The sequence below is a fragment of the Colletotrichum godetiae genome, assembly GCF_030913485.1.
Source record: "Colletotrichum godetiae strain CBS 193.32 chromosome Unknown BDP55scaffold_16, whole genome shotgun sequence".
Lineage (NCBI taxonomy): Eukaryota > Fungi > Ascomycota > Sordariomycetes > Glomerellales > Glomerellaceae > Colletotrichum > Colletotrichum godetiae.
Window position 1 is genome coordinate 713,872 of NW_026851264.1, and position 18,208 is coordinate 732,079.

Sequence of the window (18,208 nt, forward strand, 5' to 3'; positions counted from 1 at the left end):
AAGAAAATCCTTCTCGAACAAAATGATGTCTTGAGCCTATCACCTGATTTGGTAGGTGGGAAAGCACCGCAGGCAGCAACTATAATGGCGCCCCCATGCTATTGCCGGTCCCTGTCAAACTCGGACTCTGCCAAGCGCAACGGGCCGTACGGCTTGGCTCAATTCCATCCCTGCCGGCTCGCGAGGTGCTACCATTCTCACGGACCTTACTCCGACAACAGTATTTTCGTACTTGGAGAGCCCCCACAGTGACATCCAGATATGACCCTTTCCGAGGATGCCGATGTTCGAAGGATCATGATCGCGGGAAGAGGAGGATCAAGCATGGACATGTTATTGCTCTGACATTTGAAGAATCCTTCCGACGTGCAGCCCCCACTTGCTACCGCTTACCATGGGCTTTGATACAGTGGGTAATCCGGATTGCAGACCCTGCCATTGCACGATGCGAAGCTGACAGGTGCTCGAAGGGGAAACTCTACCGGGTCTAGGCTAGTAAACTCTGGTTCTTCAATCTTAAAATTTAAGTCTAACGTGTGGATTAGCCAGGCAGCAGGAAACCAGCCGGTGTAAGTGACTGGAGCTCAGGGTCTTCACGATGTCGAAGACAGTCGAACGACTTGATCTCAGGCTTTGATGAGAAGAGACATATAGTAACGCCTTCAGTCTGCTGGGACCATTTTCTTCTGGTCATCATCTTACTTTCGTTAACTTTCACGATGCATTGGTTGGGACTATTGCTCGCAGGCTCCAGCCTAGGCGGGCTGAGTGCTGCGTTACCTGCAAACTACGATCCCCGCAACGATGACTTCCCAATCTCTAATACTCACCCTTTCGCCGACTTTGAACCCGTTGTGTCGGAGCGAGCAGAAAAGCCTGATTTGCGAATCTTGCCGCTTGGTGCATCCATCATGAGCGGTGTCGGGTCATCGAATGGCAACGGGTATGTTAATTTAGCTTTTTGACTCTAGTAAGTAATTAAGCTGACAATTGGTAGTCTGAGAAAGCCTCTGAGGGATGCTCTTCGATTTGATGGCTTCGAGGTTGACATGGTTGGAGGCCGAAACTCCGGGACCATGAAAGACAATGTGAGCTTACTAGTAGCTGAGCATCGTGATATTCTGGCTAATGCATCAGATCAGGATCACGAAGCGAACCCTGGAGATATCTTAACCGAGATTCGAACCCGACTTCAGCACGCGCTGGGATACAAGGTTTGTGGCAGCTGTGGTGTTATCATACACCTACTTACTGATCATTAAAACAGGCAAACATTATCATTATCAACGGAGGTACGAACGACGCAGTGCGAACCATAGACCCAGGCGGCGTATATGGTCGCATGAATGATATGCTCAATGATATCTGGAACTCCGAGGACATGGGAAATGCTTGTGTCATGTTATCGACTCTTCTTGATACTTCAGACGAAGCTGGCAAGGTTAACCGCATTGGCATGAACCAGGAGTATCGACGACTGGTCAATGACCGAGCGGCGGACGGTAGATGCATTGTGCTGGCTGATATGGATCCACAAGAAGGGCCTCAACATGGCTGGATACGAGCGCGAGAGGCAGAACCTAAGTGGGCGGACTACAAAGACAAGGAGGATCCACATACGCATCCCAATGTAGGTCTGCTTCCGGCTCATATCATTGGCTATGTATCACTAACATAACTTCTCAAGGATGAAGGGCATCGTAAGATGGCATACATCTTCTACAGAGCCATCCTCAAGGCAGTCGCCCTCGGGCAGGTCATGCCGCCGTCGACCAACTTTGAAGTGGCTGATCCCGTTTGCGACAAGGTTTCTGGCTCAGGCCTCAATCCGGGCGGTAAAACACAGAGAGGTACTGGCAACGATGATGATGTCTATCGTCATTACAGCGAGGAGATGGGGGTAAGTGATGCGACCATGCCCTGCCATTAAGCTGGTGGATTGAGCTAACTGCAGTAGATCATCTGGTCAACGACCGAAAGCGAGTGGGATCGTGACCAGTGGCGATTCGCTCGACTCTTCTCAGACAAGTACGATGACTTTGTTGCGTGGGTCAAAACCGGCACTGCAAAGAATACCTTTGCTGTTTGGTGAGTTGCATCCTTCTGTTTCGTGTCCGAACTTCTTCAAGACTAACGTGGCTCAGGTCCAATTCCGGAGATGGAAAAGGAGAGTTCACGAAGCTTTCGACTGATTTTGACCCTGGCATGTACTGCGATGCGGGCAGTCAACACTTCATTGATATGAATGGCGACGGCCTCGACGATATGGTCTGTATTGATGAAAAGGGCAACGCATACCTCTCTATCAACAATGGAGATGGCAGCAGAGGAGTGAGGCCGCCGACATTCTACCATCTAGGTCTGATCAAGAGCACCGAAACATCCAGCAGAGACAACGTGCGCATGGCCGATATTGACGGCGATGGAAGGGGCGACTACCTTGTCATCGACAAGCTAGGCACTGTGACTGCCTGGCGAAACGGATGGGTGGAGGACAAGCCCAAGTACTGGCAGGCTTTGGGTGTACGCTGGACTGATCAGTACAGAAGAGATATCAAGGGCGTTCAGTTTCATGATATCAACGGAGACGTAAGTCATTGTCTTACTACACAAACGAGTTGAAGCTAACAGTATGATCAGGGTCGCGACGACTGGCTTTGGACGGACAAGACAGGCGCTACAACTACTTTCACGAACAGCCGCTCTTGCAAGAAGAAGAAAGAGGGCGATGGTCTTAACGTCGCCTGGCGTCAAGGCTTCTTTGAGAAAGAAGGCACTGGGCCCACGCACAAGGGTGTTCCCGGCTACATCACCAAGGAAGAGACCGATCTCCGCAAACGCGTTCACTTTGCCCGGATCTACGGTGGTTCATCATCCTTCGGCAACCTCTCGCTCAAAGACTACATATTCCTCGAGCATGTGAAGCTCAGCAACGGCATGCACAGCTTCAAGATGCGCGCTTGGAAGAACACTGGCGGAGGCGCCTCCAAGCTCAAGATGGACGGCAACAAGTACTGCAACATGGTTGGTCACGCTGATGGCCGCTCAGACTACGTATGGACATGGTCCAATGGTAAGATGGAACTCTTTGAGAATCGAGGGAAGAAGGCCATCGCCGATAACGACGCTGAAGGCTTCTGGGACTGGAGTCCAGGTGTCATCTGGACACCGCCTACAGCCATGCACCGGCTGGACTTGCACCTCGCTGACTGGGACGGTGATGGTGCATGCGATATTATCCACGTCAACCCCAACACCAACAAGTTGAGAGTATTCATCAACGAGTACCCTAAGACGAAGTCTTGGCAATTCACCGAAATCAGCGACGTGCCCAGCCTCCCCTGTCACGAGAAAAGAGGTGTTGGAATCAACGACTGTAAGTTTACTATGGAAGTCCACGCTATCGCATTCAAAAATAGTTTGATGCTAACAATACCAGTGGCTGTACGCTTCGCAGATTTGACTGGCAACAAGAGAGCTGACTTTCTTTGTCTCCGCCCTGATGGATTTATCACCGGACTCCTGCATCAGGACGATGGACGCTTCAAAGTGGTTGGGCAGATCAAGGTTGCCGAGGGCCACGACAGAGCCATGCTTCGCTTTGCTGACGTCAATGGCGACGGAAGAGACGACCTCCTGTGGATTGAGAAGTTCTCGGGCGATACTTGGGTCTGGTATAACGAAGGCGAAGATGCCAGCAGACCACTAGGTTCTGCGTTCCACTGGCGTCAACAGACAGAGATGGCGTACGCCGGTCTCGCTGCCGGAACATGTCTCTTCTACACGGACCTGTCAGGCGACTTCCGAGCGGACGAGCATTACGTCCTCGAGTCCATCAACAACATCGCCGAGACATCCTTCAGCCCCGCCTGTGGTCTGAGCAATGTCGAGGGCGATGATCCCGAGGGCGTTGTCGATCCAGATCTACCCGTGAGACCTGAAGATCCCGACAGCGGTAACGACGAAGTTCCGGAGGGAATCTGCGCATACCCGTTTCTCGGAACAACGCAGCTGACGCTCAAGAATACTTGGGAAAAATCAGGTGCCGGTGCCAGCCTAGCGAAGTGGTTCGAGACAAACAGTCCGGGAACCTGGTCCACAAACTACCTCGCAAAAGTTCTCAATACGCAGGTTACTTGTGGAGATATCTTCAGTTCTTGCGCTGGCCCTGCCAAGAGTTGCTCCGAGTACAACCCTCCTGAGGCGTTCTATGTGCATATGCAGATTGCCAACATGCATGATGGCATGTTCAAGTTCTGGGGCATGATGGTCAACGACAGCGTCACCGCTCTGGGGAGTGACATTACTACTATTGTGGACAAGTTCGGCACGCCCAAGGACGACACCAATACCATTCTCAACATGCTGGTCGGTCTTTTCACGAGCCTTGCTGGCGTTGGCGGCACCATATCAGACGCTCTGCCAGGGAGTACAGGAGCGGGTGTCCTCGGCAAGTTTGTCAACCCCATGACGCTGTTCGCCGGTGTTATTGCTATTGCAGCCACGACCGCTGAAAACGTGCCTGAAGTCGATGCCGCCGGGCTCCAGCAGAACTTGAAAGACAATTACAGCAGTATGTTCTCTCGCATCTCGAATCACTGTAAAACTGCACTGAATTCCGTGATCAATGGGGACACAATTCCACGAGTTGGCGAAGAGGGCATGAGGGATTACATACTGCATCATTTTGACGATGGCGCCTGGTTGAGCTCTGAGTGGGTGAACGATATGATTGAGATGATGGCGACCAATGTCTTCAGCAAATTCGTAAGTTTGCTCTATCCTTGCAAATACCAAAGCATCCAGTCCATGTCACTAATAACGTACCTCGCAGAGAGAATTCGCACTCATCCGCTCTATGAAGACAGCCAACAAGAGAGAGTACAAGTTTCTCGTCACATCCGCCGATCAGAAGGTTGTTCCCACTGTGAGTGCTTGCACCTGTTCAATCTTGATAAACTGAGTCGTAATGCTGATTGTGCTTTTCTTACCACAGGGCAATGGTGTCACGTACATGAACCAAGAAGCCTGCGAAAGCAAAGCAGCACGCATGTGGTATGACAATGTGAGTTTACGAAGCCCCTGCCATCCCCATATCTTTTCATCAAACAGATCACTAATCACCTATCAGAACTGCATCGCAATGGGCTACGCCGAGATCGGTGTCGACAGCAAATTGAAGCACTACACCATCAGCGACAGTGAAGCAGAAGATATGAAGCGGTGGATCCGAGACTTCCGCGCCGCCCTGATCAACAACTACGAGTGCTACAAATTGAAGGACGGGGATGGGAAGTTGGATGATCCCGTCTTTCCACCACCCTTCGATGCTGCTGCTATGATCGAGTATCCTGTTTGTTTCTGGAACCTGTGGTCCAAAGACGTGACTACCAATACATAGCTTGGTGGATGGTGTCCAAGGTTCTAATGAGATTTCTACAGCTCCGTGGCTGAGCAGTAGGCGGTAATAGTTTTCTATCTCCCGCCACATTATTCCATTTGTACGTATTCTTTGATGAAAAGTTAATAAGTAATCACCCAACGTAAATACAAAATTCCGCGTCACTCTTTGGTTCTCAATGCGAGGATCATGGCGCACGATTCAGAAATGATCTCCCTTAGGCTACATTGATGCAAAACCATGTCTCCCCGAATACATCGATTCGCCGACAAACACTATATTTCAACATTTCGCTCTGTATTTTTCCGAGTTTCTGATGAAGTGAGGGAACCAGATTGATTGAATTAAGCGTATCTAAATTACTAACAACCAATTATTCGGTAATGACTGTGCTGATCTATATAACAGGACCCCAATCTTTCGAGAAACCTAAGCCTCCCAGGCAGTCCTGCGCGTAGCATGGCATTGCCGGTCAAGCGTGCTAAGGGTCTAAAGCGACACAAGGGAAGTAAGAGCCCCAAGCATATTGATAATCTGTCCTGAGTACGCGGTGACGCAGGCCTGGATAGATCCACCGGGAGGAATGATGACAGATCCCGAACCGACTTCAGAGTCACCATCCCGGGAGACACCAATGCGCTTACCACCAATCTGATAGTAAATCTCTCTGGGATTGATACGGTTGATGCCACCAGCGTCCATGACGTCGACCTCAAAGGTAGCCTTGAGGTTGCGCTTGCCGTTGTTGTTCCATCCGGCGCTGCAGGTGGTGACCTGGCCCGGGTTCGAGAAGGTGTTGGCCACCCAGGTGTGAATGTTGGGCTTGTCGACACAGGTGACGTCCCAGGCGCTCTGGCCGATCTCGTTATAACCGTGGAACTCAACGCACCACTGATTCTTGCCACAGGCGCCGGGAAGGCGGTAGAGGATATCTGCGTGGGAGTTCTCGGCCATGCAGGAGACCTGAAGCCCATTAGCGTAATTTCTTCGGTGCGTGATGCAGACTAGCTCACTTTGAACGTGTTCACGTCGGTGCCGGTGCGGTCACAGGTGGCCTCACGGTACAGCCACTGTCTGGATGTTAGTATTTCACGATTCTCAATCGGGCAGAAACTGGAAAAGAAGCTCATACCTTCCCTCCGCTGCGGGGCAGGGGGCGACGGCCTCTGCAGACAAAGGCAGACGCGGAGCTTCGCGCCTCGAGCTCTCTCTGAACCACGTTGGCGGGGTTATCGTTCTGCGAGTACAACTCGATGGTTCCCAGTTCGGAGAGCTCGATGTCTTGAGTGGTGGTGGTCCACTCGGCCCGGCGCTCCAAGTCAGGAGAGGGAATGGCTGCGAGGGCTGTCGGGAGGACAGCGGCCAATAGAGCCGCGGACTGAATGAGTTGGAAGTGCATAGTGTTTGATTATTGAACCTAGAATCTGATGTAAAGAGTGAAGATGAGTGAGTGTGGGTGTGAGTGAGAAAGAGCGTATGAGAAGACTGATGGGTTGTCTGGCAAGAAGAGTAACTCCATCATGGCATCTGGAGAGGCTTTATACTCGACTTGAGACGGATGCGCCGGAATATATGGCTGAATACAGCACTGGACAAACCATGCAAATTGATAGCACCTCGGTTTACAGTTCGAAGCTATCGTGAGATTGAGATGGAAATGGCACAAATGTTGCCGAGGACCCGAAACCGAGATGTCTCTCTGGCTGTTTGTGGAACATCAATTTCTTCCCTACATATGAAGACACAGAACATTCTTGAGTCTGACTAACTGTAGATTTCTCCAGAACCAATATCATGAACCTTGTTCAAAGCGTGCAGCTATCGTCGGCCTCGTGGGGTCGTCCCGCTGTTCTTTGCAGTCCTGAGAGGGCTAGACTCTAGTGTCGACCGTATGATTACGTTCCGCCACTTCTAGACTAGCAACTTATGCGTGGGTACTCTGCAGGGTAAATGCTTCTCACATGCGATTGAAGAAAGTACGACTGGGTGTTTGAGGCTGTCCGAGGGTGGGTGGAATTTTGTCCGTTAATGTTCAGCGAAAACTAAAAGTAGTGATCTTCCGTGAAGCCGAAAATACGAAAGGTCTCCTCGTTTTCGTGAAGAAGTATTCGCCTAATGTAGAAATGTGTCTTGCAATTACATATGATTACCTGTACTAATCCAATACAGAAATTCAGTCAGACGCATACCTAGTAATAGCCCAAGACGTTGTTAACCAGAAGAAATTAGGACTAGCTTCATATATTTACACTTATGCTAAGCTTTTTGCTAGCCCCAGAAAGACGATGCATGACTCTTGTCATCCATAAAATAGGCAATGCCTAGGCGAGATGGGCCCTTTGGGGATTTGTGTTCGGAGTACTCCGTACGGAGTACGCTGATGGAACAGCTGCTAGTATCAGGTTCATTTTTTTTTCGCTCAATTCCGGCTCTAAATAAACCTTCGTGCTTTCAGCGACTCAGGCATACAATCGCGAGGGTCCCGGTCAGCGGTGAAGTCGGTATTGAATCACTCCCGTAATTCCGTAAAGCTTAGCAGCGTCTTTCACTTCGGCTTCTGGTCTACAGCTAGCCCGGAACTGGTTGTTTACTCACGTGTTGAGTAATCCGTCCACGTCTCAATCTACTTCAGCCTCCAAGATCCAGATGAAGTTCTGCTGCGTGGGTTGATCAAGCGTGCGACTAAAGCTAGACGTTGTAAGACTTACATTCTCAGTGGTTTCACTGTTTCAGGACAGGTCTAAATGGAAATGGGAACATGTCAAAGGCTTATCTCTCGTTGGAATTATCGGCAATGAGTGACACCACGAGGAGGGTCGCGGGTGTCCTAAGCCAAGGTTTCAAGGTTTGTATTGTTCTATTCGACATGAAACGAATACCAAGCTAATACTCCGTAAAGTGATGAGATACAGACAACATGAAAAATCAAAGACAGCGAGCTCAGTGTCATTCCTACACGAGCACACATCTGTCTTCCCATAACTCCTGAGATGCAACAGAATATGCTACATGGGAACCAAACCGCGAGCACCGACTCCCGGAGATGCCGGGCTAAATGAGGGCCAGTCCATTTTGTGGGCGCGAGTGCCTCGACAAAAGAATCGCAGTCGAGATCCAAGTGGCACGCGGGGATCCTTGGGGACTTGCTACGAGCCGTCACCCGATATCATCCAGGTACTGTCAAGCTCCTGGGTAATTCCATCATTTTTTGTCATCAAAATTTGGCGGGTTTTTGCGGAAGTAATCTCGTCTTCAGAAGAATATTTGAAAGAGAAAGAAGAATCAGATGCGGAATCCGTTGTCAGCTCAGGCGTGTTGTCGCTAAAATAGTCCGGCGACCCCAAGAGCTCGGAGACAAACTGCAGGGGCGCGAGTCGTGCGCTGTAAGTGCTGCTGCTGTCAGACTTATCGCTCGAAGGGAGCTCGTCTAGATCCGGGGAGCAAAGAAATTGGGCAAAAGATTCGTCTCGGCCGAGTTCGGCCAACGATAGATCGAGGGCGAGTTGCACATCATCGTCGTACGGGATTTGCTGGGTCTTGGACTTGCACGCTCGCTTGGCTGGGCGCATGGTGTACTCAGGCTCTGAGTACCGGTCAATGACATCGAGACCGAACGCAGAACCACGGAGGTGCTCATCATCGTAGAGAAGGCCCATACGGTACAGCGCTGCAATATCAGGTGCATCTTCGGGGTAGAGCAGGGCCTTTGTGGTGCGCGGGTCCCGGAAGGCATCCTCTCTCTCCAAGGACGGCGTCCGACGGTGCTCGCCGGGGATCCTGTGGCCACTATAGGCTAGGTTGCGGCCCTCGGCCGTCTCGTCAGTGCGCCATTGCCGTGAAGAGCGGGGAGTCTGGCCCCGACGTGTCTGTCGGTGCCGGCGGGCCCGTTTCTGATGGTTGGCTGTGAGAATGAGATCGAGGAGAGGGAGCTTGTGGTCGGCGAGCTCCCGGGTCAGGGCGATGGAGCCGTCGGGGTGGAAGTAGGCGCCGTTGTAGTGGGCGTGGGGTCGCGGCCTGCTGACCTGCGAGGGGCCGGGGGACAGGTACCGCTGGGTGAGATCTAGATCTAGGGCATCGCTGCTGCTATGAAGTCTTAGACCCATACTGGGCAGAAGGTCGCTTTTATACGCGGGGTGTGTCCGGTTAGGTTTTTCGTGTGGTGGTGTAAGTGAGGGACCGGGACGGAGGCGTGTCCTAGGAAGGGCGTAGAAGTGAGGTAAGGTGGGTCGACAAGGGGGTCGACTTAAGGGCGCGGGCGGTGACTTGAGGCCGTTCGAAGACGATGGTTGTGAGATGAGACAGATAGAACGTCGGCGAACAGAAGAGATATATGTATATCTGGACAGATTTCCTGGAGGTCAAGGGCGAAACTGATGATGTTGGCCTACGACGAGTGAGTTGGGCCTGGCGTAGGCTGTAACGCGTAGGCGCCTTCGGCCACCCCTGTAGCCGGCCTGCAGAACGCTCCCGAAAGCTTAGTGTTAGTCCAACTCGGGGGTGTTCAAGGGTCCTGATGGTGGTCTGCAACGGCTGCTGATTGGGGACCAAGTGGCAGATGGGGAGTGAGTCATGCTTGGCGATGATGAGGGCGCAGCGCGTGCTGTGTTACCTGGTAGGCTGACAAGCTACACCAGTGACCACGTTGGGTAATGCGTAGGGCCTCTACTTCACATCGCCCGGGTACACAATTCAATGCCTTTCCGAGGGTTTGTTGATCGGCCTGGAAGAGATAATGGGCCTCATGGTTGCGAATAGTCCCCGTGAATCGTACATATCATGGCAGATGATTCACACTGGATGAACTTATGTAACTGAAAGGTGTTCCCAGTCACTACCGAGTACATTCTGTTTCCGCTTATCCCATTCGCCCGAGACAAACCCAAAGAGCTGGTTGACTCACGGCACGGGGTTGCCGGCGATCAATTGGGTTCACTGCATGATCTCATCCCGACCACTCATGCAGCACCGCGTTGTGATGACTCCCACATCCCTGACTTCACGGATTTCAATACACGTGGATGGCAATTTCAAGTTGATGAACTTTCAATTGAACCAATTCATTGGCCAATTACTTTGCCCGACATCTGATATGGAGTGGTAAGGCATACAATGGAGCGCGCGGACACGTCGCCAGCACTCCTTCGCCCGGAGCATCTAGCGCTCATCCCTGTTACCCACAGCGTCGTCGACGCAGCATTGCGAAGGCCACTTCAACTTTCGATGTAAAATCTAAAGCACCTGTGACTTCACCTGAGATCTCGGGGCGTATATCGCATATGCTGTTAGTGGCAACGGGCATAACTCACACGATGTTCACAGATCTTAATCGTGGTGAACACGATTTGATGGAGAAAGCTCGTCATGGCCTAATAATCAATGCAGGCAGGTTACGCCACGTCATTGCCGGGTATCATTTCCAAGCACCAAATTGTGCGCCGGTTGGAATCTCATCTCAACGCACCAAAGGCTTCCATGATCTCAAAAACAAAATGACTTCTTTTACTCAGTCCAACAGTGAAAAAATGTTTCAATGACTCGAAATTGATGGCGCTGATGTCGAAGCAGCCTGAGTTGATGCAGTCTCCCTGAACGACTGCTTGGTCGGGCTCTGTTTATCAAGGAAGATCTGCGAACTGGGCCGGGTGCGAGTGCCTGAGTGACTAATATTGGATGCCAGCGTCGTCGACAGCTGAATCACCTTGGACGGCAGAGTCTTCAGCAGCTGCCAGACGCTAGGCATACACGCGACTACGATGCCGACTCCCAGCTCCACATAGGCCCAGAGGACGACAGCTACTGAGTCTGCGGTGGTATTCAGCGAGGTTGCAAATGCGATGAGTGTCTTGATGCGCAGGATGCTGACGATAGTGAGGCTTCATACCGGATTAGTCGACGATACATGATTGGGATGGCTGGGCACTTGAACTTACAACACACCGACCAAGAACATGGCCATGACACCAGTCTTCTTCTTCCTGTTCAATTGAAGCTTATAGATCTGCGTGATAGGTAGAATAAGCATAATAATGTCGAGGGTGATATTGAGTGAGACGTGGCTCAGTCCAATCCTGTTCAAGTCGACGCAGTGGCCTTCGTGTGCGCCATCCCATCCGTTCCAGAAGTGGGAGAACGGTTGGCATTGCGCGAAGCATAGAATCACATAGGACAGCACCACAAGCATGTTGAGGATCTGCATGAACCACAAGATGCGACGGAAGCTTCGATTGGGGAAGATCTTCAGGAAGAAGAAAAGGATGGACGCCTTAACGACGCCCAGACCGATGATATAGAAGAATTCGAGGACAAAGAGGAGCTGCGACGCGCTTAGTGCCCTGTCAAGTGTGCTTCAGAATGGCAATCCAACTTACCTTGAGAAAATAGGTAATCTCGTAGTCATGCAAAGTCCAGATATCTTTCCCGAGTCCTGCTCTAACGACTGCGAAGATTGTATCAGCCTCCAAGCACCAGTTGATCTGATCGTGGCCAACTCACAGTAAAAGAGTTCAGCATAGAACCCAATGAACAACGCCTAGTAGAGAGTCAGGAGGCGTGGAGAGGCAAGGTGAGTGACTGTCAACTCACAAAAGCAATGATGATGACAGTGTCGTCCGCGCCCCAGGCAGAGAGCTTTGCGATCTTCGTAGCCATCCTCATCATGATGAATATGACAGCAATGACAGTGACAACTCCACTGATCCAATGGATGTTGGAAGTCTGGTTACTGTACGGGAAACCGCAGTTCGACCAGGTTGCATTGGTGACAACTAGTATGTTGTCAGCATTTGCTGTTGAAAGAGTGATTCCGAGCTGACTCACCTAGACTCTCTTGGATCGTGCATGTTGATTGAATACAGGGTTGTACTGCGGCGTTGAACTTGGGATCGACGCAGAGGCACGCGCCGTCGGTAGGAGAGCAGGTCGTTGCAGGAAGGGCTTTGACCATGCAGGTGATCTGGGATTGATGATCGTCAGCAAGATGCTTCCTTGGCACAAAAGTGATGTGAACAACTTACAGCACAACTGGGAATGCCTTCCAAGCTGAGCGACTTGGCAGCCACCCCAAGGCCGCCAAGGCTCAGCAGCAGTAGAGAAGTAATGCGGAATGGATGCATGTTGGAGGGCTCTGTCTTGGCGAACTGAGGCTCAAGGAGACGTAGCTATTCAGGGTCCCTCCCACCGGTAACCGTTGACGTGCAACAATGAATCCAGGAACAAGGTAAAAACACTGGGCGGAAGGATGATTTAAAGTATGTCTCCCGCGATCAACAAGAGGGGAAGCATACATGGATGATGGACCGACGCCACAGCTCGCCGTTCGCCCAGCTCTTCCATCATTGAGGAGACTACCGTCCCAAGCTTGCATCGACGCACCACGGCAGATGCAGGGACCGCATCGCAACATCAGCTCTCTTGCAAGGCCTTGGCTAATTGTGGCTTGACATCTCATTGTTCGTCTTGCTCCTAGCTAATAGCAGTGAAAGTCTGGGCTGTCGATCTAGGCCTACGCACAGATGCGCTCTTATTCTCAACACCGCCGGAATGGGCATCGCGTTGCATACCAGTGCCGTCGTTTGGGGAAGACCCAATCAGGGCAACCGTGGACCGTCATCGCCGTACCTATCAACGGATCGAAGGAACAAGTTCCTATAGGGTGACGGGGACTGCTAGAGGGCGGAGAAACCCATCCGTGCCTGAGAGGCATCTTTATTGACGCCACGGGCAAAGCCTGGCTGTCTGTGCAAATGGCACTCTTGACGGGCGCTTCAGCACATCTCTTGTTAGTGTCAGCCAAAGAGTTTAGCGAGGTAGTGCCATCAAGCCACAGCGGCAGATGGGGAGGCTCAGGGATAAGATGCCCCATTAGATATTCCAGGCCCCAGAGCACATGTGCAGTCCCCAAAGTGGACAATCGCCACTTGAGCCTCTAGCATCCTCTCTTGTAGACTGTGAGGAACATGGAATATGGGCTACTGAAGTGCCATCTATCATACTTTGCTCCCGAATGAGAGCTTGGGTACACCACATGCAAGATCATTCTTAAGCCCGGGTGCTTCGGGTTGCCCCGGGCGAGCATTCCTGACAGCGGGGACATCCGTCTCCACTTTCGGTTCCGGATGCGGGACAGAAAACAAGACTTATGTCGGCCGATGGTGGCTGGGTTCCTCCGTGCATGTGTTGTGGCCGAGCCCTGCGTGATAAAATCGGTCAACTGCGAGGGCTCTACAAGTCTTACCGATCCGATCGATCTGCAAGATTTCAGTGTTACTGAAAGCACATATGCGAACCTCGTGTTTTCCGGAAACGTCCGTAGAGACATTGAAGATCGGAATCTCGGCTTCAGCATCCGACACCCAGTGAGGGTTGGATTTCTGACAACTGCGCCTCTCAAATCCGACGTAGTGATCATAGAACTGTGTCTGCCAGTTCCCCACATGGCAAGCCCTGGGCAATTCCGCTTGCTTGGGGATTCCTCATTGCAAGATGAGCACAAGTCGATCCAGGCATTAAAACAGCTACAAAATGACAGCTACAAAAATGGGTATACGCGCCGGAAGAGTGAGGCTAGACAAATTGCTTTGGGGACTAGAAGTTGTTTCCAGGTCTGACCATACCAAACCACTCATTACAGCCTTCCGTTGAAAGCTGCTGAGCCTGCAACGCTCACTAACTGATTGAGTTGCGGGTTGCGATTCAAGGAGTTGTGATAGTGCGACATTCTACTCCGTAGTGACCGAGCGGTGTCACCTGGACCCGTATGAGCTGCTCGCCGCTTGACCCGTTGTACCCACCTCTCAAGTTAAATGAGGCGGACTCGAACTAGAATTCTGTCGTATAACTCCGGAATGCCGAGGCCAGCCATATGTTCAACTCGATTTTTAGCAACATGACTCGTCTACGTCTCCATTATCGCATTGATCGCGGATTATTCGGGTTCGCATGCTGGGCAGTCGGATTGAATTACGAAAATGCCGTCAGTGCGCCCTGTTGATCACCATCGTTTCGAGAAACTTAATCAATATAGAGTTCAAGTTATGTTATTCCAAACACCTCAGGGGCTACGGAGTACACTGACTTAGACAACGTCAGGAACGTGTGGAGCCCTTGAGGTTTAAGATCATCACTCTTAAGGCAACTGACGACTACCTAATAAATCGGGACATAAAGGATTCCGAGAAGGCCTACACGAAAATCAACGAAACAAATAACAACGACCATTGACTCCCATAATTATTTTCTCGAGACCTCAAAGACAAGCCACAATGCGTATACCTACACTCTCGACCCTCGGACTTCTTCTCAGCCTTCCCTTGGCTGCCGTTGCTCAAACACGATGCCAATCCGACAGCATCACCACCGATAAAGACAAAGAATACAGCGTAGCAGTCAACTTTGACAGCGCCTCCAAGAAGTATACAGCAACAGTGCCCCCCGGCGACATGTCTCTCACCATTCCAGCATTGAGCATTACCAACAATGGCGGATACAAGAGACTTTTCTGTCTTGCCAGCGAACCGGAAACGCCACGGGTCGTCAGTTGCTTCGCTCTCGAGCCAAAGTCGACTTGTGCCTTGCCCGATTACTACGGCGTGCCATACAGACTCGACACATACCGTCGTTGAAGGATTGTAACTCGAGTGTTGGCCTAGTAGAATTATATCTCTATTTCATACGGCAGCCTCAACGCTCCCTGCAGGATGGGAAGATCGAGCGGCATATGATGTCCCAGCAACGTCGGAATGGCCGAGTGCCACTGAGTGCACATGAAACATTGCAACTTAGTCGTTGGACTACTTTGAAACTCAAATTATAGAAATCTCTTGCTAATCTCTAAGATTTGTCGCTTGGTGATTTTTACTGCTTCTCATAACACTTTCACGGTCCGTTCCGAAGCACCCATGTGGCTACTGGCGAACCTGACACTGACAGATATCTCAATATCCACCAGATTCTCGGACACTACATGCAAGTCTTCAACAGAGTTCTTCATTATAGTTTTATTCTTGGGTATATGTAATGAAATATGACTGCAAAAATTTCCTGGCAGGAACTGTTCTAGTCGTGGTGATACTGGGCTATTGGCTTTGTATCATTAAGCGTCAGCCCAACGAATAGCAAAAAAGACTAATGAGTTCGTGGCTTCAACCCCAAGCCTCCCAAGCTATTTGGTCTTATGGCTTAAACGTTCCTTCGATCTACACTAGCATATCCTTTATAGATGATCGAGACTGGACGTCGTACGTAAGTACCTTACGTCACTGTGTGCATAAGGTATCCCATAAGGTGGGTATCCTCTGACAAAAGCGATATCTACGACTCCTCGAGCTAGAGTAGCGACTTATCCCGTTATCTTTACTTAATACGTCCTAAGGCATCTAGTCTTCGAGACCAAAGCCCGCCACTCTAGTGATGGTACAAATTTGATACATGTTTACCGATTTCTCATTATTGAGACCTGCTCAAGTATGTCTCTCAACCCCCATCTGGAAGTCCATGACCTTGGTGGCCATTCTGAGGTCACCTGCAAACTTGAGATTTCAGCATCGGTATTGAGCGAGAACTGCTTCAGGCATACTTACAGAGTAGAGATGCTGTAAACTACCTTAATCTTCCTCTAATGACCTTCCCGCTAAGTTGTAACTGAACCTCGACATACCTACAAGGCACTCAGCACCGGAATAAGATAAATCAGTCGAATATTGCATGTTGCAACCTCCAAGCATCAGTAAGAAACATCGATCCAGTAATACCTGTTGCTTATGAATTAGACGTCGGCTGATCTTTGAGAATTCGATAAAGTGTATAGTATCACCAGACGGATGATCGGGACCAATGCCCGAGCCCGAGTCCGTGTTCGCGGACTACGACAGCGGCCAAAGACATGTCCGCAAGTTTTGCTCCTTCCTGTTCAAAAATAGCGTTCAATCACGACCAGGAAAATGTATTTCAACCCTGTCTAGTAGGTATTTGCTGAGAAATCCATTATCTCTGGATTCAAATTAGGGAGCGTGATAACGTTGGCACTTCATATGCGCCAACACGTGTGCCCGGCGCATAAGAAGCAGCTTCTGCAACTGTAAGGCATAGCTCAGATGCATACTTTTAGCTAGTAAGCTTTAATCTAAGTGAGATATTCATGAGAAAAGCTTTTGAGACCATGTCTCCAATCGAAAACGTCGCGGTAGTAGGCGTAAGTCCTCAACTAATATCTTCGCAACTCCATCACCGACCGTCGATCCGAAAGTCCTGACTCTCCATCCACATACAGGCTACCGGTAGCATCGGTCGCCGTGCTCTTCCAGCTCTCCTGGACGCCAACTTCACGGTAACAGATGTCATGTACACGAGTGAGGGAAAATCCTGTCCACCACAAGTGAGAGTAGCCGTCACCGACTTCAGTCCCGAGTCGCTACAGGGAGTGTTCACAGGACAAGATGCCGTGCGATGCGACTTGCGTCACGCTGTCTTTGATAGGCAGATTGATGTGATCAATGCTGCAGCGAAGTCAGGTGTAAAGAGGCTCATTCCCAGCGACATTGGGACCTCCAAGGGACCCATCGATGTACCAGAGTACCGCGCTATTCTGGGAAAGAAGGCACAGGCGCAAAACCTATTGGAAGAAATGGCCAAGGAGAAGAGTGCTTTCACCTGGACCTCGTTTTGGAATGGACCGCTCCTAGACAGGGTAAGTCTCTCCTTCCATTATAATGTGAGACTCGGCAACTAATGTCGGTTTTAGTCGATGGCATTGTTCCCAGACTTTGGTTTCGACCTCAAGAACCACTCAGCCACGATATACGACTCCGGGAATGAGCTTTTCACCGCTATGAGCATCGGCAAGACTGGCAAGCCTATCGCAGCTGTTTTCAAGCATCCTGAAGAAACGAAGAACCGATATGTCAGGCTCTCTGCTCCAACGACCTCTCAACGAGCAATCCTCGCGGTGTTGGAGAGACTGACGAACACGGAATGGGATACTGCTACAGTCAGCACTCAAGAAGCCAGGCGGCAAGGCAAGATCAAGGTGCAGAATGGTGACTACAAAGGGGCACTACAAAGGGGCACTACAAAGGGGCACATGTTGGTTTTCTCGTGGCTCAGCTTTGTGAGGATGGAGCCCGCAGATCTGTCTTGGACGGAATAGATAATGAGTTGCTCGAGATTGAGCCTGAGGAACTGGATGATGTTGTCAGAAAGGCGCTCGCTTGGGTTTAGCTTCATGGTCCAAGACTGGTCAACGGCGTTTCAAGCAATCGTGTTCTTGTCTCGGCCTGAGGTGAGTCCGAACGACCGTGAAATGTTTCTGGTGTTTCTAGAAGTGTTGTTGGAATAATCGACGAAATTACGTGGACATTCTAAAAAAGGCGTGGAACCTTCTCAGCTGCCCGCGGACTACTGACGTGTCGTGATAACACCATATTTAATCTCGTTAAGTGCTATCACCACTCAGGGCACCTCCCAAGACCTTGGAAGAGAGTGGCATCGGGTCTGAAACAACCCCTCCGCCACAAGAAATGCTTAGGTAAACACCACCAAAGAAAGGTACGGCGTGAGGCAGTCACGGCAGGGTCCAGCATACCGCACCTTCCTCCGTCTGTGTGTTGCAAGTCCACTCGGCCAGCGCCTTCCCACACCCACCTCAACTCCTTCCTTCCCGTGCTGATCTCGGACATCCAGGCGCACCTTCCGTCCGCTCCAACCTCCCCGCCCCAGCTCACCGCCCGTCACAACCCGACGCCGAGCAACTCGCCGTCGCAACATTTTCTTCGGTTCAACATCCACGAATCTCTCAATTTCTTTCCTCGTCTC

General features: G+C 50.8%; 8 protein-coding genes across 8 annotated transcripts; 5 read left to right on the top strand and 3 right to left on the bottom strand.

Moving 5' to 3' along the window:
* Window positions 1-848: 848 nt before the first annotated feature.
* On the top strand, window positions 849-3,939 carry BDP55DRAFT_580664 (uncharacterized protein; the record flags this gene model as incomplete). Its single annotated transcript, XM_060570815.1, has 9 exons — window positions 849-943; window positions 998-1,088; window positions 1,143-1,214; window positions 1,268-1,630; window positions 1,688-1,900; window positions 1,958-2,088; window positions 2,145-2,589; window positions 2,641-3,376; window positions 3,440-3,939. Coding segments are annotated over exons 1-9 (2,583 nt in total), but the record flags the coding sequence as incomplete, so codon positions are not given.
* Window positions 3,940-4,224: 285 nt separating this feature from the next.
* BDP55DRAFT_661024 (uncharacterized protein) lies at window positions 4,225-5,043 on the top strand. The gene is made up of 2 exons (XM_060574683.1): window positions 4,225-4,754; window positions 4,828-5,043. Exons 1-2 carry the CDS (start codon window positions 4,234-4,236, stop codon window positions 4,961-4,963), a joined length of 657 nt encoding a protein of 218 aa, XP_060430912.1. The 5' UTR covers window positions 4,225-4,233; the 3' UTR covers window positions 4,964-5,043.
* A 734-nt stretch (window positions 5,044-5,777) lies between these two features.
* Window positions 5,778-6,916, bottom strand: BDP55DRAFT_714599 (uncharacterized protein). Its single transcript, XM_060578273.1, has 3 exons — window positions 6,534-6,916; window positions 6,415-6,471; window positions 5,778-6,364 (listed from the first exon to the last, which is right to left on the bottom strand). The coding sequence occupies exons 1-3, from the start codon at window positions 6,798-6,800 to the stop codon at window positions 5,891-5,893; spliced, it is 798 nt and encodes a 265-aa protein (XP_060430913.1). The 5' UTR covers window positions 6,801-6,916; the 3' UTR covers window positions 5,778-5,890.
* A 1,246-nt stretch (window positions 6,917-8,162) lies between these two features.
* On the bottom strand, window positions 8,163-9,777 carry BDP55DRAFT_661028 (uncharacterized protein). Its single transcript, XM_060574684.1, has one exon. It carries the CDS (start codon window positions 9,502-9,504, stop codon window positions 8,548-8,550), a length of 957 nt encoding a protein of 318 aa, XP_060430914.1. The 5' UTR covers window positions 9,505-9,777; the 3' UTR covers window positions 8,163-8,547.
* Window positions 9,778-10,928: 1,151 nt separating this feature from the next.
* Window positions 10,929-12,513, bottom strand: BDP55DRAFT_727697 (uncharacterized protein; the record flags this gene model as incomplete). Its single annotated transcript, XM_060579337.1, has 7 exons — window positions 10,929-11,274; window positions 11,332-11,714; window positions 11,770-11,837; window positions 11,894-11,930; window positions 11,984-12,165; window positions 12,218-12,353; window positions 12,415-12,513. The coding sequence occupies 7 exons, from the start codon at window positions 12,511-12,513 to the stop codon at window positions 10,929-10,931; spliced, it is 1,251 nt and encodes a 416-aa protein (XP_060430915.1).
* A 1,002-nt stretch (window positions 12,514-13,515) lies between these two features.
* BDP55DRAFT_630997 (uncharacterized protein) lies at window positions 13,516-14,007 on the top strand (the record flags this gene model as incomplete). The annotated part of the gene is made up of 1 exon (XM_060572233.1): window positions 13,516-14,007. One exon carries the CDS (start codon window positions 13,516-13,518, stop codon window positions 14,005-14,007), a length of 492 nt encoding a protein of 163 aa, XP_060430916.1.
* Window positions 14,008-14,661: 654 nt separating this feature from the next.
* On the top strand, window positions 14,662-15,021 carry BDP55DRAFT_630998 (uncharacterized protein; the record flags this gene model as incomplete). Its single annotated transcript, XM_060572234.1, has 1 exon — window positions 14,662-15,021. The coding sequence occupies one exon, from the start codon at window positions 14,662-14,664 to the stop codon at window positions 15,019-15,021; it is 360 nt and encodes a 119-aa protein (XP_060430917.1).
* Window positions 15,022-16,408: 1,387 nt separating this feature from the next.
* Window positions 16,409-17,543, top strand: BDP55DRAFT_767623 (uncharacterized protein; the record flags this gene model as incomplete). Its single annotated transcript, XM_060580996.1, has 3 exons — window positions 16,409-16,589; window positions 16,668-17,084; window positions 17,139-17,543. Exons 1-3 carry the CDS (start codon window positions 16,536-16,538, stop codon window positions 17,541-17,543), a joined length of 876 nt encoding a protein of 291 aa, XP_060430918.1. The 5' UTR covers window positions 16,409-16,535.
* Window positions 17,544-18,208: the final 665 nt, after the last annotated feature.

Bases quoted from the DNA above. Each gene is read 5' to 3' on its own strand.
- BDP55DRAFT_661024 (XM_060574683.1), top strand. From the start codon at position 4,234: ATGCATGATGGCATGTTCAAGTTCTGGGGCATGATGGTCAACGACAGC. The intron at 4,755-4,827 runs CTTCAGCAAATT...CTAATAACGTAC, and splicing joins GAGATGATGGCGACCAATGT to CTCGCAGAGAGAATTCGCAC.
- BDP55DRAFT_714599 (XM_060578273.1), bottom strand. From the start codon at position 6,800: ATGCACTTCCAACTCATTCAGTCCGCGGCTCTATTGGCCGCTGTCCTC. The intron at 6,472-6,533 runs GTATGAGCTTCT...ACATCCAGACAG, and splicing joins TGCCCCGCAGCGGAGGGAAG to TGGCTGTACCGTGAGGCCAC. The intron at 6,365-6,414 runs GTGAGCTAGTCT...AATGGGCTTCAG, and splicing joins CCGACGTGAACACGTTCAAA to GTCTCCTGCATGGCCGAGAA.
- BDP55DRAFT_661028 (XM_060574684.1), bottom strand. From the start codon at position 9,504: ATGGGTCTAAGACTTCATAGCAGCAGCGATGCCCTAGATCTAGATCTC.